At 38.7% G+C, this 16,904-nt stretch overlaps 1 protein-coding gene across 3 annotated transcripts in view; it reads right to left on the reverse strand.

Annotated features, from left to right (window-relative positions):
- TRPM6 (transient receptor potential cation channel subfamily M member 6) overlaps positions 1–16,904 on the reverse strand; it is a 187,709-nt gene that overhangs the window by 100,342 nt on the left and 70,463 nt on the right. For all 3 annotated transcript variants that reach the window (XM_048218395.2, XM_044391103.3, XM_057305640.1), the window contains 2 exons: positions 7,352–7,431; positions 4,450–4,488 (listed from right to left, as the gene is read on the reverse strand). In XM_048218395.2, the coding sequence (XP_048074352.2) occupies positions 4,450–4,488; positions 7,352–7,431 (119 nt within the window). The remainder of the gene's footprint in view (positions 1–4,449; positions 4,489–7,351; positions 7,432–16,904) is intronic.

Here is a 16,904-nt window from a genome sequence, read left to right on the forward strand (position 1 = left end):
GTTATTGTTTAATGGACATAGAATTTCAGTTTTGCAAGATGAAATGTTCTGAAGATCTGTTGCACAACAATGGAAATATACTTAACACACTGAGCTATACAGTTAAAAAAGTTTAGATGGGGGGCGCCTGGGTGGCACAGCGGTTAGGCGTCTGCCTTCAGCTCAGGGCGTGATCCCGGCAATCCGGGATCGAGCCCCACATCAGGCTCTTCCGCTATGAGCCTGCTTCTTCCTCTCCCACTCCCCCTGCTTGTGTTCCCTCTCTCGCTGGCTGTCTCTATCTCTGTCGAATAAATAAATAAAATCTTTAAAAAAAAAAATGGTTAAGATGGTAAAAAAAATCAAATTGTACATTTTAAATATGTGCGGTTTATTTTATGTCAATTATATCTCAACAAGGCTGTTAAGAAAAAAACTAAAAATCTCTAACATGCAATATACTTAAGGATTGAGTCAGAAAATGTCTTCATGTAAAATGTAACATGCACATCAAAAGAATATTAATCAATGTCAAAAAAGATTCAACTTCAGAGAAATACGTAAACGTACAGCTACCACAAGAAAAGAGACATGAATGAGGCTTGACTATAAATATAAATTAAATAATAAATATATGTGATATAATTGCAAAGGAAGGAAAATTCAATAAATGTTCCTGCAAATAATTAAAAGTTTTAAAAACTATTTCAGGTACATAGCCATAATTTCCACTATGTAACAAAATGAAGCAAATTAGAAGGTTAAATCTCTTTGAAACTAGAACTACATAAAAACTAATAAAATATAATAATAATCATATTGGTGAAAGGACGATAAGGTTCTTGTGTTTTGTGAATTAAAAAAATCAGAAGGAAAAATTAAAATTTGAGCCTACAGAACTTTCATATATTATATACAAAGAGGTTATTTGGCTTTATAAGTGATTCAAGCTTTTTTGTGTGTGTATGTGTGAAAAGCAACATAAAAACGTGTACAAGTTGTTGGGTTCAAGTAAGCAAGGAACCAAGATGACAACAAGAAGTCAGAGGATCAAGTTCTATATATGGAAGGGCTCTTGACTCAATGAGTGGAGGAATAATCTCAAATGTACAGAATATACACAGTCGGCATCTACTAGAGAGAAATATATCACCTGGTTATCTTTCGGAACGAGGGTTAGTCTTCAAAATGGAAAAACATCTATTCATAAGCTGAACGATTCATTTCACTGTGGCTTTTTCTAAACAGAACATGAATGAATGGAGGCAGCCATAATTCACACCTGGAAAGTTAAATCACTAACCATTCTTCAGTTTGAACCCACTTTGCTCTACGTATTTTTTTAGCCTAATCCAGTTGACTTGAATCAATGTAGTTTTATTCCAGTTTTTACCAGGTCATTAAACTATTGCATGATGATCCCATAGAAGAAACCAATTACCCCTGAATTTTTTTTTAAAAAAGCTTCCATGTCTATCCTTTTAGTTAAAACTTTCAAAAGTTCCAAATTATACATCACTAACTAAAAGCTCACCTTGAGAATCAATATAAAGGTGTCAAATACCAATTCCCTCCCAAATTGTTTTTATAAATTCTATTAAATACCCATCAAAATCTTTTTTTTTTAAGATTTTTTTTTATTTGACAGAGAGAGAGACAGGCAGCGAGAGAGGAAACAAAAGCAGGGGGAGTGGAAGAGAAAGAAGCAGGCTCCCAACAGAGGAATCCAATGCGGGGCTCGATCCCAGAACGCTGGGATCACGCCCTGAGCGGAAGGCAGACGCTTAACGACTGAGCCACCCGGGGCCCCTACCCATCAAAATCTTAAAAGGATTTTTCAGGGAATTTGACAAAGCTATTCTTTTTTTTTTTTTTTAAGATTTTATTTATTTATTTGAGACAGAGAGAGAGAGACAGAAAGAGAGAGCACAAGAAAGGGCAGAGGGAGAAGCAGACAACCTTCTGAGCAGGAAGCCCGATGCAGGGCTTGATCCCAGGACCCTTAGATCATGACCTGAGCCGAAGACAGACCCCCAACTCAGCCACACAGGTGCCCTGTGATTCTAACATTCATACGGATGTATAAATTGTCTAAAAGAGTGAAATGATTAAAAAAAAAAAAGAATAAAATATAGAGGACTTGCCCTATCAGATACCAAGATATATTACAAAACTGTAATAATGAAGCACAGTGGCATTTACTAGGAACAGAAGGATCAATGACACTAAAAAAAATAAAAAATAAAATAAATAAATAAATAAAAAGCTTAGAAACAGAACCATAGACATATGGGAATTTGTTGTGTAACAGAAACGACAGCAGAAATGGTTAGGACAGATTGCTCAGTAACTAACACCGGGACATTTCACTCTCCACATGAAAAAAATCAAACTAGTTCCTAGCTAAGTGCAAAAAGTATAAGTTTCAACAACTTTTAATTTCTGGACAGTGTGAAATCAACATTTTTCTAGTATCGTTCACATTAGTTACCTCTAAAGATTGCCAAGTTAGGAAAATATTGCCAGGGAAAGGTTCTGGAGAATAAAGTAGGAAGCAGGAGGAGTAAATGAAGCCTTTTCACTTCTTTTCAATATAGTCTTATGCTTGCTTTCAATTTTAGCAAATTTTAAATAATTACTAAAAAGAAAGAAAAAATAATTTGAGGAAAGGTAAAAGAGGTTAGTCAAATGGAAACTCTTCACTCATTGTTAGGAACTGAATGGTGTCCCCCAAAATTTGTTATGTTGAAGTCCTAATCCCCAATGTGGCTGTATTTGGAGACAGGGCTTATGGCTTATAAGGCAGTAATAGTCTAAATGAGGTCATAGAGGTGGGACAGAGCTCTTGTGTCTCCTCGTTTATAGACGCCATTCCTGTGAGATTAGAGTCCCACCTCTATGACCTCATTTAGACTATTACTGCCTTATAAGCCATAAGCCCTGTCTCCACACATGCTTATGTAATAAAGCCCCCATAAAGCCCCAAAAGATGGCGTTCAGAGACTTCAGCTTGGTGAACATGTAGAGGGGCTAGAAGAGTGGCTTGCTCAGAAAGAGCACAGAAGCTCCACGCCCCTTCCCACATAGCAGGGCATATGCATCCCCTCCATCTGGCTGTTTATCCTTTATAACATCCTTTATAATAAACTGGTAAATGTAAGTAAATGTTTCTCTGAGATCTGGGAGCCTTGCTAGCAAACTAATTGAACCCATGGAAGAGTTCTTGGGAACCTCTGATCCACAGCCTATCAGTCAGAAGCACAGGTGATAATGTGGACTTGTGATTGGCACCTGAAGTGTGGGGAGGAAGGATAGTCTTATAGGACTGAGCTCTTAACCTATGGGACCTGATGCTATCTCCAGGTAGATAGTGGCAGGATTTAGTTAATTACCTGGTGTTGTGTTGGAAACACACACACACACACACACACACGTGTCAAAACTGGTGTCAGAATTAGAGCTTGGTATGAGCACACATCACTCACAATTCATAGACCAAATACAGTGCTGAACAAACCATCTTCATTATCCAAATAAAATATAGGGGGACCTGGATGAATCAGTTGTGTCTGAGTCTTGATTTCGGCTCAGGTCATAGTCTCAGAGTTGTTAGATGGAGTCCTGCATCAGTCTCCACATTGAGTATGGAGCTTGCTTAAGATTCTCTCCCTCGGGGGCGCCTGGGTGGCACAGCGGTTAAGCGTCTGCCTTCGGCTCAGGGCGTGATCCCAGCGTTATGGGATCGAGCCCCACATCAGGCTCCTCCACTATGAGCCTGCTTCTTCCTCTCCCACTCCCCCTGCTTGTGTTCCCTCTCTCGCTGGCTGTCTCTATCTCTGTCGAATAAATAAATAAAATATTTAAAAAAAAAAAAAAAAAGATTCTCTCCCTCTCCCTCTGCCTCTCCACACCCCCCCCCACCACTCTTCTCTTGCTCGCTCTCTCAAATAAACAAATAAAATATAACATAAGCAAATGGGACGCTTTACAAGTATTTCAATTGGTAGAAGCTATTGCCAAAGGCCCTTGCCGTTTACATATCTCAGTAATTCAAGTCATCTATCTATTGCATTCAAATAATCACTCTCCTTCAAAAAACTCCCACATTTCTTTTTTAAAACTTCCCTTCGAGGAGCACCTGGGTGACTCAGTCAGTTAAGTGTCTGCCTCCAGCTCAGGTCATGATCCCAGGGTCCTGGGATCCTAACCAAGCCCCAAGCCCCGTGTCAGGCCCCTGCCCAGGGAGGATCCTGCTTTTTTCTCCCTCTTCCTCTGCACCCACCCCCCCACACTCTCTCTCTCAAATAAAAAAAATCTTAAAAAACCCAAAAAACTGCCTTTGGAAAGGTAAATAGGATGCACCGATAAAGCCCTTTCATTGAGTCCGTTCGAGACATGAGAAAACTGTCCCAATAAGTTTTAAACAGAGTTCCTAAATATTAAAAGAAATCTTATTTATCTAAGTCTTACCTGATTAAATTCTGGCAGACCTGGCATCCTGCAGTACATCTGAATTAAAAACACAAAACCTCTGTTAGGCTACTGACATATTTGAAGGCATATTTAATGCTTATACCATAAATATCCATCATTTTCCCTGGTCTAAAAATCAGGGTTTGCTGAGTACTCATATATCATTCCCCAAATATTCCCATATGCCATTTCCCAAATATAATTACACTGCAGCAACCATGACCTAATTAACAGAACACTGAATTTGGAACCTAAATACCTGGATTGAAATCTCGCTGATTTAAACAACTCCTCTAAGCACTGTTTTTCACATTTGAAAGTAATACCTGGCCTATAAGGTTACTAAGAGGATTACCTGAGATGATGTGTGTAATGTGTCTTACAGTGGTGCATTGCAGGATATATAATAATGGGGGTTGTTATTGTCATTACACTATGAAGATAACAGAATTTTCGAGAATTCTGAGAATTAAAAAAAATATATATTTACATAATTATAAATATATAATATATAGACATAATATATAAATATTTATATACAACATATAATGGTATGTTATTTATGTATTAAATATGTATATTATCTATTAATTATATGATATATATTATTGTAAAACCATAAAACACTATCAAATCAAAAGACAGTTGGTATGATTATAAGTATTATCCTTATTAATCTTTCTTTTTATGATTCAGAAGAAACTTCTGAAGTTGGGGGATCATTGTGATCATCAAAGATCCTATTTTAGGTATAAAGAAGTTTTAACTAGAAGAGAATACTAGTTAAAACAATGGAAGAAAGGACAGTATTCAAAGAATCAGGGTCATTCTGAATTATTCACAAACAAATACTGCAGCCTTTCACTTCTTCCTGCCCTAGCCTTTGGGACCATCTTTTCTCAGAAGCTTCACTTCAACAACAAATTCAAAATATAGAGGGAACAAAGACATTGTAATCAAGTCTATCAGATTTGTTTCTTATTAGGAAGTATAAAAATAACCAATAAAAGATCAACTTTCATCTAAATTTAAAATCACGAACTACCACCTTTTTCTTCTGCACCATTGGGAAGAAAATTTCAGAAAAGCTACAGTTTTGAGATTCTTACTGAGATCTAAGAAAAAGGCTGGCATAGGAAGATCCATAAGCATCCACTAATTTTTTTTCCACAATCCCATAAAAATAGAGACTACTTTTTCCCATAAAATGCAGATCTCGGACCATTCTATAATATGGAATTATGATCATTGATATTCTTCTTGAGTCTACGGGATAATGGCCTTTGGTTATCACATTTTATTAGGTTCAAGATGATTAGGAAGATGATTTTCCATTTATAGAAGCAGGACTGCGTGAGCTCAGTCTGCCTTCTGTTGTAACCACCATCACATTACAAGATGTCGTAAGAGATGAAGGGAAAAAACAAGTTTACCTTGCCATTCTGTAAACATTTTATAAGGGGGTAAAATAAGAACTTCCAATCACGGGGCTTACAAACCCCAGGTAATTCAGTGAGGGTGGGGCTAGTAAATATTTAACAAAGGCAAGGAACACTGTTTTAGTCATCCCCAAAGAACAAGAATTTCAGTGACCGCACCATGCTACCCTTCATAAGCATACAACTGTGATTTCGAAACTTTAAATGATTGTAAGGTCAAATGTTAAAAAGAATCTAAAAATAGAGTAGTCCCCTAATTAAAATACTGCTCTTCTATTTTTCCCTTCCTTTTAATTTCTACTCTCCAAGGGCAATGCCACCCAATCTTAATTTCATGAACCCAATTACCCTGGGGAATTTTCCATAGCCCTTTATTCTCCTATCTTTCGCTGGCTGCTGTTTTGAACTTTGTTCTGCAAGTAGAGCTTCGGAAGGGTTCTCAACAAGTCAGAGTGGTCAAACTCAAGTCATTCCATTCTGCTGTCCGTTATCTGCTCAAACAAAAAGCCTACGGGGGAAAGCATGGAGTTGTCTGCATAACCTAAACACAGTGTCCTGAAATACCCCAAACTGTCACTATTGTCACTATTTTCCATAAACACTTGAGTTAGGAATAAGGAATATTCACAATATTTTGAATATTCAGTATTCAGAAGTTGTGGCAAATGGAATGGTGGTGTGGATACGGCACTAGATATTTCCCCCAATTTTTTTTCAATTAAATTTTTTTTTTATTTTACTTACACTATAGTTAACATGCAGTGTCATGTTAGTTTTAGGTGTTTAGTGATTCAACAATTCTATACAGTACTCAGTGCTCATCATGATAAGGGTACTTTTAATTCCCTTCACCTATTTCGCCCATCCCCCCACCCATCTCCCCTCCAGTAACCACGTTTGTTCTCTTAGTTAAGAGTCTGTTTCTTGGTTTGTCTCCCTCTCCTTTTTTTCCCCCTTTGCTCATTTGCTTTGTTTCTTAAATTCCACATATGAGTGAAATCATATGGTATTTGTCTTTCTCTGACTGACTTGCTTCACTTAGCATAATACCTCCCTAATTTCTCTTCTCCCACTAAGAGAAACAGGAGCGTTAAAGAAATGAAGTCCACCACAATAGTAACAGTGGCCCCATCACAGTGATGTCATTTCGATAAATTCTTCTTCTTTATACTTCATTAAGTCATGAAACAGATGTTAATCAGGAGTCGTCTATGCAGCAGGTGCTGTCATAGGCTTGGAGTAAGGCACGGAACTGACAAGGTCCCTGATCCTACCTGGTTGTCTACAATAATCAGGTATTATTTTTATAAAGACAAAGAAACAAATATTGATTAAAAACAAATAAACGCTAACTTCACAGATATGATTAAATCCTCTTGATAAAACACACCTCTAAGTTTCCACAAACAGTTCTCAAAGTAGTGTTGCTTTAAAATGAAAAATATAATTAAAAATTGTACCTGTGAGGGTCTTTTGAGCTAGGTATGATTTTGCTACATTCTCTCTTGTTGAACACTCCTTCAATCCAGGATTTCTGGGACTAAAGAAAAAGCGTCGTTATTTTTATATTATAATTAAGTGAGAAAACAATGTAACCACGGTAGTTCAGGGAGGCAAGATATACTTAAATATCATGGAGATGAATTAAAATACCAAGATCAACCCCAAACAGGCTAAGTATTTATTGGCTTTTATCACAGACAACATAGACACAAATAAAACCAAATGTGAACACTAAAACATTCACAAAATTAATACATCCATAATCTCATTTTCAGCAAAATGTCCATAAATGCACAAAACACTAGGAAGGAAGTCATGTAATAACTGAAGCATTCCTTAATTCTGCTAAAAGTCACTCTAAAATCTTGTACCATAGTCCTATAGAGTGAATTTCAAGCTCTCAAAGTTCAAAATTCTCACTCATAAAGTCCCACTTTGGCTAAGATTTCATGGAAGTTGGAACCTCAGCAAGATTCTATGAAAGGATTTCATCTAAAATGGACCTGGAGGATATGAAAAGTAGAATCTTGCACATGTACCCTGAAGAAGAGAACTTCAAAACTGAGACACTGATTTCCAGTAAATGCCTTATTGACAGGAGACTGAGACTTATCTCCTGACCAATGAACATCTGCCAAGAATCTCTCCCCATCCTCAAGCCAATGAACTTACAGCTTGGACTCTAGCTGGACTTCCCCCTCTTTGCACTCCTTGACCGTAAATATAAACCACCCCCCAAATTTCTCATAATTAGAGCTTGCCTTGGTTTCCCTCCTTCCTTAGATAGACAATCTGATACACATTCTATAAGCATGGCTTATCACGGACTGTGCTGCTTCAGTCTGCACGGCCCACGACCATCCCTGAATCCAGGAGGGACATCGATACTCACTCGCTCATCCTCCTAATAAAATCTCTCCCAGTCTACAAAACTCAAGTCATAGCCAGGCTCTTCCATCAGCTATAGTGTAAGTCCAGGAGCAGGGGACACTGGATATACAATAGAGACCCCAACCAACTGATGAGCTTGGCCTTCTCCTCATTTGAAAATATTTTAGCTCTGTATGGTATAAAAACATAAGTACGGATATAACTTTATAAACACATGTGTTATAGCAGTGGCGAAAGGATGGTGAATGGGAATCTGCAAGGGGGTTTCACAAACTCCGTGTTAGTGCAGCCCCCACCTCACTCTGACACCCATTGTCATCTTAGAGTTGCAGGAAATGCACTGCACCAGACGACGGGTTACAAATTCAGCTGTGCCACCTCCTTATCACACTGTCCTCAGGTCCCAGATGCTCAGGACATGCCACCCTAAAACACGCTGCTTTGGCGTACAGGTTATTTTGAGCTGTAGGCACTTGAAAACCAGCAAATGCAGTGAGAGGCTTTCTCTGAACTCTCTTTATCTGCCTAAAGACAGATCTTCCAAAAGGAGCTCAACTGTCATAAATCCCTAGGAGTTTTCATCAACCAGAAAGGATTGACTCTTATCTCCAAAGAAGGAAGTAGAAGTCAACAGCACACCCAGACAAACCTTGTCGCAAACTATCATATCTCCCATCTATTCTTCTAAGAGCCCCTTCACCTTTTCTAAAAATCATTTACTCTCTTCTAAATTGCCTACCTCCCCCAACCCTTCCCCTATTAAGACAGTATATAAATTCCCAAATATCATCATTTTGGGGGTATTTACTTTTGCTTTTCTGTGATGTTGCCATGACCACAATATTAAAAATGAATAAATTTATGCATCTTTTCTTCTGTCAGTTTATTTCACAGACCCAGCCATCAAACCTAAAAGAGCAGAGGAGAAGTTTTTCTTCTCCCACAATTACAAATGAGGCATTTATGGAATCCTCTGTATACTTTAATATTAAACTCATGGATTTTGTTCAATATTCACCAACGTGTTGACTACTGAATAGAACTGTATATAACCAGAATCCAGCTCTTGTTAAGCAAAACAAGGTGGGGGCATTGACTGATTGGTTCCTGTGCATTTTGAACATAACTATAAACAAGGAAAACTTCCCGAATCAAGCTCAGGTCATCTTAAAATCATTCTACCTCTTAACCCTTTTGCACAGTCAGCAGTTTTTAAAAGACATTTCCTAAATTGGTAAAGCCCTGAAAACATACAAACTTGGAAAAAATTCAGTCACAGAACTTGGGATGAACTCAAAATCTACTTATTATAATAAGAAAATGACACAATCTTTTGGAATGGGTAAGCCTTGTCCTCTCTTCAAAAACTAACAATTTCATTTATTCACTCTGCAAACATTAATTAAGTCCCTAATTTTTGCAAAGCACTGAGAAAAGAGTGGCAGGGGAATTAGTGTGTTCTCAAAGAGCTCTTCATTCTGAATTCATTCAACCAATATATTGGATAGCCCTCCATGCTGCACGCTGGGAATACTATGGCAGGTAAGACAAGATATTTACTCTGATGGAACTTGGAATAAAAAGAAGGAAACAGATAATGAATTGATATCGTTAAACTGCATGTGCACCAATTAACTATTAAAAAGAGCTCCAAAAAGGGTCCCTAATATAGGAGCCTCGATACACAAATTAAGCAGGCTGTGCTGTCATTCATTTTTTTACAAGACTAGACATCTGACTGGTAGAACTATCTGAGCAAATTAATTTTTTCATGCCTGTTTGCTTATATATTAAAAATGGAGATAATAGCAATAATAATACCTTATAGCACTGTTGAAAGGAATAGATAAATTAAAGGCTTAGAATTCTCCCCGGGACTTATTAAGGCTATAAAGCTTAGCTATTATTATTGGTATATCAAAAAGAAAAAAATTAGCTTTTGGTGGGTGGCCAGGGAACTTAACTTTGATGTTTTTTGTTTTTTTTTTCCCACAGAAAACTACTTCCTGACCTCCAAATCCTCCTCCTGGGACCTCTCATACTAAAAATGAATGACTTCTCCAGGTCCACTTTCCCCACTAGACTCCAGCACCCACAGGCCCTGTGCCAGTCACTTCTGTTGCCCCGGGCCCAGCCCAAACATTACTGAATGAACAACAAAATGAACACACCTAGACTAGAACTTCAGGAATCCATGAATACAATTTTCCCTTCAAAGGTGTAAACAGGAAGCCTGAGCCATAACAAGAACATGGAAACTCTGCTCCTGCAGCTTGCGGATCTTATCTCGAAACTACAGGAAAGGAAAAGCAGGCTGAATTTGCACGAGTTTCAGACAATTCCCAATTTCGAATCTTACTTTCTTCCCCTCTACCTCATAATGGTAGCCTTTTCAATATACTCTGAAGCACATTTGGAAGAGGCTCCCATGTTCAGGACAACAGAGAATGATTAGAAACCAAATATTTGTTGGTTTTAATTCAGTAGCCCAAATCTATTGAGGACAAATGCCCAATGAGCTGACCTCTGTCACTTGGAGCAGCAAACTGTCATGGGTAGTGGTTGGCAGTGGAGGTGATGCCATTTCTACAGCCATAATGGCAGCCTACAAAGCTGAGTATTTGATATATGTGTATGTACACATCCACACACACCAAGACACCACACGAGTGAGGGGAGGTGTTTGCTGATGGTCGTTATTTGGAGGAGGGAAAGGCAGAGGACAAAGAAGGGAAACTGTTGGTCTCAGGCTCAGTGGGCGCCTCACCCTAAAACTTAATAAGCAGGTTTTGCTTACAATCCCAGGCCTGAGGTGAGGGTGGCCAATAGCACAGAAATGTCCAAAAAACGAATCCTCCAACAGAAGCTCTCCATGAATGAATCCTTCCCCTCACTGAAAGGATTTCTACACTACAGCTTTCCAGGTCTTCCAGAGAACAGATCTCTCTCAGGGGAGTCTCTGAGAAGGGCATAGTTTTAGAGGCGTTCCTTAATTAAAAAAAAAAAAAATCTACATGTGTGCGTGAATGGTTTTTTTTTTAACATCCAGAGGGCTTGGTGATTGGGGGTGAGGGGGCACACAGATTACAGGTCATTTGTTTTCTTTTTTTATTTTTTTTATTTATCTTTTTTAAAGATTTTATTTTTTATTTTATTTTATTCGACAGAGATAGAGACAGCCAGCGAGAGAGGGAACACAAGCAGGGGGAGTGGGAGAGGAAGAAGCAGGCTCCTAGCGGAGGAGCCTGATGTGGGGCTCGATCCCAGAACTCCGGGATCACGCCCTGAGCCGAAGGCAGACACTAAACCACTGTGCCACCCAGGCGCCCCTGTTTTCTTTTTTTAAAACTCTTATACTTAAAAAAAAAAAATCTAATGTCTAACAAATACTTTTCCAAGTGAAACGGACTACTTACTCCCCTTTTTATGTTCCCCACACACTATCTTCTACATATCATAGTACAAACAATGCTTAACTGCATTTACTCAGTTGTTTTTCTCTTAAAACTATCATAATCTACGTTAAGAGAGAGTGCTGGCTTATTTATCTTGGAATCTACAATACGCAGGGAGACACCAGAATGGACCAAGGAGAGAAGTGATGTTTTCAGACTCCAGATGGACAGCTGATATTTCCTCTACATGGCCTCTCCTCCAGAGCAAGTACCTCTTCAAACTGAGTCACAGGTGGATGGACTTGCACAGCGCACCACCATCTGTGGGCTCAGGGAAACCGCTTCAGGGCAAAGCAAGCCCATCCACTTGGAAGAGTCAGCTCAGGGTCTTCTATGGGATTCTGTCCACATTCTACAGGAACTTCATCGGAGCCCCTTGATCCAAGATTAACAGTGTCAGGCAAACCTAAAAGAACCAAAACCCAAGGATCTGGTTCGCCAACACTGCCACAAGCTGATCTCACTTCCAAGTAAAGAGTCTTTCCAGCAGCCAGTATTTAGGCATACTTCATTAAAAAAAAAAAAATCTTACATGCTTTCTTCTTTGGAGGTAGAAAAAAAGGAGCACTATTTTTGCTGGTAGTGATTTCTCCTGTTTAGGTGAGAAATTTTGCTAACATTTTCATTTCCTGTCTTATTGAGCAAAGGCATTTAGAACATCAGAAAGAACATCTACATTATATAAACTCATAAGTATGTGAGCTAAACATTTATGAATTCTCCACAGAGCCTAATGCGGAATGGGAAGAACTCCACAGTGACCAGCCAAATAGAGAGTATCATAAAGGTTCAAACTAAACTGATGTCTTACTCCATCCCTCCCCTTCCCAAACTGGTGAAAGTCCTCACTATGTCAGCACTAACACAATCAGGACATCCTTTCCTCTGCTGTCACACAGGCTTCAGCTTTATCCAGTTCCCCTGGGGAATAAAACACGCAAATGAAACGTTTATAATCTCAGATCACGTTAAATCGTTTTGTTAAGAAGGGAAAAGAAATAAGTTCATTTATGAGTATTCTTTGCAACTGTCCCTAGATAGTAACACACAGAATTTAACTGAATGCTGGGCCTATTTGTTACATAACTACTCTTTATCTGTTAAGATTTTCGAATTAGATGCAATTAATGAAGGATAATTGGAAGAAAGGCAGGCAGGGACAAGGGGCCGTGCCCTAAGAGGAAACTACCCTTAAAAGGATTTTACACCACCCCGGAAGGAGGCCTCCACTCCTTCCCACATGATAGGTAGATGACACAAACCTGATTGGGTGACAGGCTCATGGAGGGTTCATCCCACCACCAAGCCCATAAAAACCCCTAGACTTAGAAACTACGGTGGCAACCCTAAGGGTCTCCTCCCTCTCCAGGAGTTTTGTACCTATCGCTCAATAAACTTTGCTTTTTGCTCACTACTCTTCGTCTGGTCAGGGGCAGGACCAAGAACCATGGGCACCAAACGAAAAGAAATCCTGTAACACAATCAGTCTTCTCTAATTTCCAAGTAGCAAGATATCCATGAATTTGTTATCCATGTACACAGATGGTCTTAAATTAAGCTCCAAATATCCTGTTAAATTATCCAAAACTTCACTAGGACTTCATCTGAGTGAACTACACAGTCTAAAAAGCCTTTTCTGGGAGTGAAGCTATACTCTTTTACCACAAGTGTCATTATTAGTGAAGCTATCCTCTTAAATAATTGACTTTTAGGAAACCCACCATACTCGGACAAAAACACCTTTATTTGGAATTACAGGTTAAAGACAATTTTATCATCTACAGTAAGGTCTATATATGTGCAGCATAGCAGAAAATACATTGCAATAGGATTTTACTTCTTGAAAGTCAGTAGAGACACATACCACACATTTAACTTGGACCAATTTAAAATTTTTGCTAAAGGAATAAGTGAGCACCAGAATAAGAAAGGTGAGAAGAAAGAAAAAAAATTTAAGTATGAAAAACTTCAATGTCATTTTAAGTTCAGAAGTGCACAATGTCCAAGAGCATCAGTTCTCAAACTTTTGGAGCTTAGGACCCCTTCATATTCATAGAAATTACCAAGGACCTCCAAAAAGCTTTCACTTATATGAGTATGTCTGCCAATATTTATGTATCAGAATTTAGAACTGGGACTTTTTAAGATATTTATTCATTAGTTCATTTGTAATAACAGCAATAAATCTATTCACCTCTTTATGTTAACATACATACTTTTTATGAAAAAAATTTTAAGATTCATGAAGTTATTATTTTTATTTTATTTTTTAAGGATTTTATTTACTTATTTGAGAGAGAGTAAGCAAGAGAGAGAACACAAGCAGGAGGAGCAGCAGAGGGAGAAGCAGGCCCAGGATCCTGGGATCATGACTTGAGCCGAAGGCAGATGCTTAACCAACTGAACCACCCAGACGCCCAAGAGATTCATAAAGTTTTTAAAGACAAGAGAGTTGTCTTAAATTTTTTAAAATACCTTTTATGTCTGGCTTAATACAGCTAGATTCTCATATCTGCTTCTATACTCAATCTGTTGCAATAAGTGGTTTGGCTTGAAGTATATAAAGAAAACTGCCTCACACTGACATGTAATTGGAAAAGGAAATAGTATTTTAGTAGCCTTTTTAGATACCGTGAATTGATCACATAACCTCAGGAAAACTCCACTGTATACTAACAGAATGAGTAGAAAAGGCAAATAATGTCTTCGTACCATTATAAAAATAATTTTGATTTTGAGAACCCTTTGAAGGGGTCTCAAAGACCCCCAGGAGTCCATGAACTACACATAGAAAATCACTGCCCAAAAGCGATTGCATGGAGGCACTTCAGGGAGTGTGAGTGCGAGACAGGGTCTACTGTCTCCTTGTTGGTCTCAGGTCCCGCACATATGTCTTAGTCTGTGCATCTCATTCCAATGAGCGCATGGTAGTATTTCAACATCCCCTACTGAATCTGGAGCTCAACTGAAAAGAAGTTTCAACATAGAGAAAAAGCAATTAGAGATCAAACCTTCACATATGATGCTTTATGAGCAATGTAGGGACTTTCGAAAGATAATTTTGACTGTATTCACTTCTAACCTTATGGCTGACTTTAGTGCCTACCAAATTCTCCATCCCAAAGATGTCACTGAAGCATGATAAGTGGGGGATCAGCCCTTCAGAACCCATAGGTAGCATATATTCTATCCATTTATCCATTCTTCCTTTAAAATATTGATATCTCTAAAGAGTAATAGCTTCATTCATTCATTTATTCATTCATTCAAAAATACTTTGGTTGGCATATATTATTCTAATAAAAAATAAATAAAACTGTGTCCCAAAGACCAACACCAAAGGGGAAAAAACCTATTATAAACAGATATCAAGTATGTCACAAGAGCAGGACGTGGGACTCCTTGGAAGGAGAAACCCTTCTGCCTGCAAATATTTGGGAAGCCTTCAAGGAGGACATGAGACTTAGGAAAGTCCTTGAAAGGTGACAAAGATTTTGGGAGATGGTGATAGAATGCCATGGTGGTTAGAAATGCAGAGACTTCAGCCTGGAAGAGAATTCAGAGAACGCTTATGGTAAAAGCCATGAGGTCACTGGGGAGCAGAGAACAGAGAAGATAAAAAAGCCAAGAATCTTTGGAAATAACTACACATAGGGTGCAGAAGAGTTCAGGGAATAATGAATAAAGAGTTACTAAGCAGGATGCTGACATGATACCTGAAGTAGAGAACAGAGATTTTTTTTAAAAATGTGCATTATTATGAAAGTAGGCTGTTTCAAAGAAAAGCTAAGAAGATTAATACTGACAAGAAAGTAAGCAGAATGGCGATTTTGGCCACAATCACTGAGCAGATTGAGGGAGATTCAGGAAATAGGTTGCAGGGGTGCCTGGGTGGCTCAGTCGGTTAAGCGTCCAACTCTTGATCTCAGCTCAGGTCTTGATCTCAGGGTCATGAGTTCAAGCCCCACATTAAACTCCATGCTGGGTGTGGAGCCTACTTTTAAAAAACAAACAAAAAAACAACAACAACAAAAAATAAATTTTGTTTTTTTAAAAAAAGGAAATAGGTTGCAAAACAGGAGGCATCTAGTGTAATATACCCTTGGGGAAAACAATACTAAGAACAACAGCCACTAAATCAAGAATATAAAGCAAAATCCATCACCAGTGTAAGCCTTTCGTGTATGCCAAAGGCTATGCTAAGTGCTTTCTGTGCTTTCGCTACAGTAATATTCACAACTGTGTGACGGGTACAATTATTACCACCTCTTTTTTTTTTTTTTTTTAAGATTTTATTTATTTAGTTGACAGAGACAGCCAGCGAGAGAGGGAACACAAGCAGGGGGAGTGGGAGAGGAAGAAGCAGGCTCCTAGCAGAGGAGCCTGATGTGGGGCTCAATCCCAGAACGCCAGGATCACGCCCTGAGCTGAAGGCAGACGCTTAACCGCTGTGCCACCCAGGCGCCCCCAATTATTACCGCCTCTTAATGGAGGAGGAGCAGGTTCTGCCAAATACCAATTCTAGAGCTCTTTCGCAAGATGTTTAAGAGGCAAAACTGAAAGAACACTTATTTTATGTTGAGAAATCCTAGATCTTGTTTGTAGATAAAAGAGAAGTCAATAAAGAGAGAGAGAGAGAAGATGCAAGAGAGAATGAAAATGACTTTAGAGACTTTGGGGGGGTAGGTGAAGAAAGGGTATGAACAGCCAAGGAGGAAGGCTCACCCTTGAAGAAAATGCTTCCTCTTCAGATAGAGGCAAGGAGAGGATGACAAACGTTTCCTCCTTTTAATTTTGCCCAAGACCCTATTACCTATGTGCTACAGAAGTTAGCACATTTCACTCTGAAGGCTGCAAATCTCAGCATTCTCCTTTGCCCCTCTTATCAAGGAAAGTAGAAAGGTAGGAGAGATATATATATATGCAATCATACTTTCCCTTTTTATTACTCACATTTCACAGTACAATAGCACAATACACTATCCATTCTACAGATCACAAAGCATAGGAGATACTCTCTCAGTAGGGGATCCACAGGGCTTAAGATAGATGGGGAACACCAGTAGTATCTCACTGGATAGACTCTGGAGCAAACTGCCACACTGTATTCCAAGGATGTCCCCAACACACTAACCTAAAAATGTGTGCCTCAGAATATATGGGT

This window comes from Ursus arctos, unplaced genomic scaffold (assembly GCF_023065955.2).
Source record: "Ursus arctos isolate Adak ecotype North America unplaced genomic scaffold, UrsArc2.0 scaffold_33, whole genome shotgun sequence".
In the NCBI taxonomy this organism is placed as follows: Eukaryota; Metazoa; Chordata; class Mammalia; order Carnivora; family Ursidae; genus Ursus; species Ursus arctos.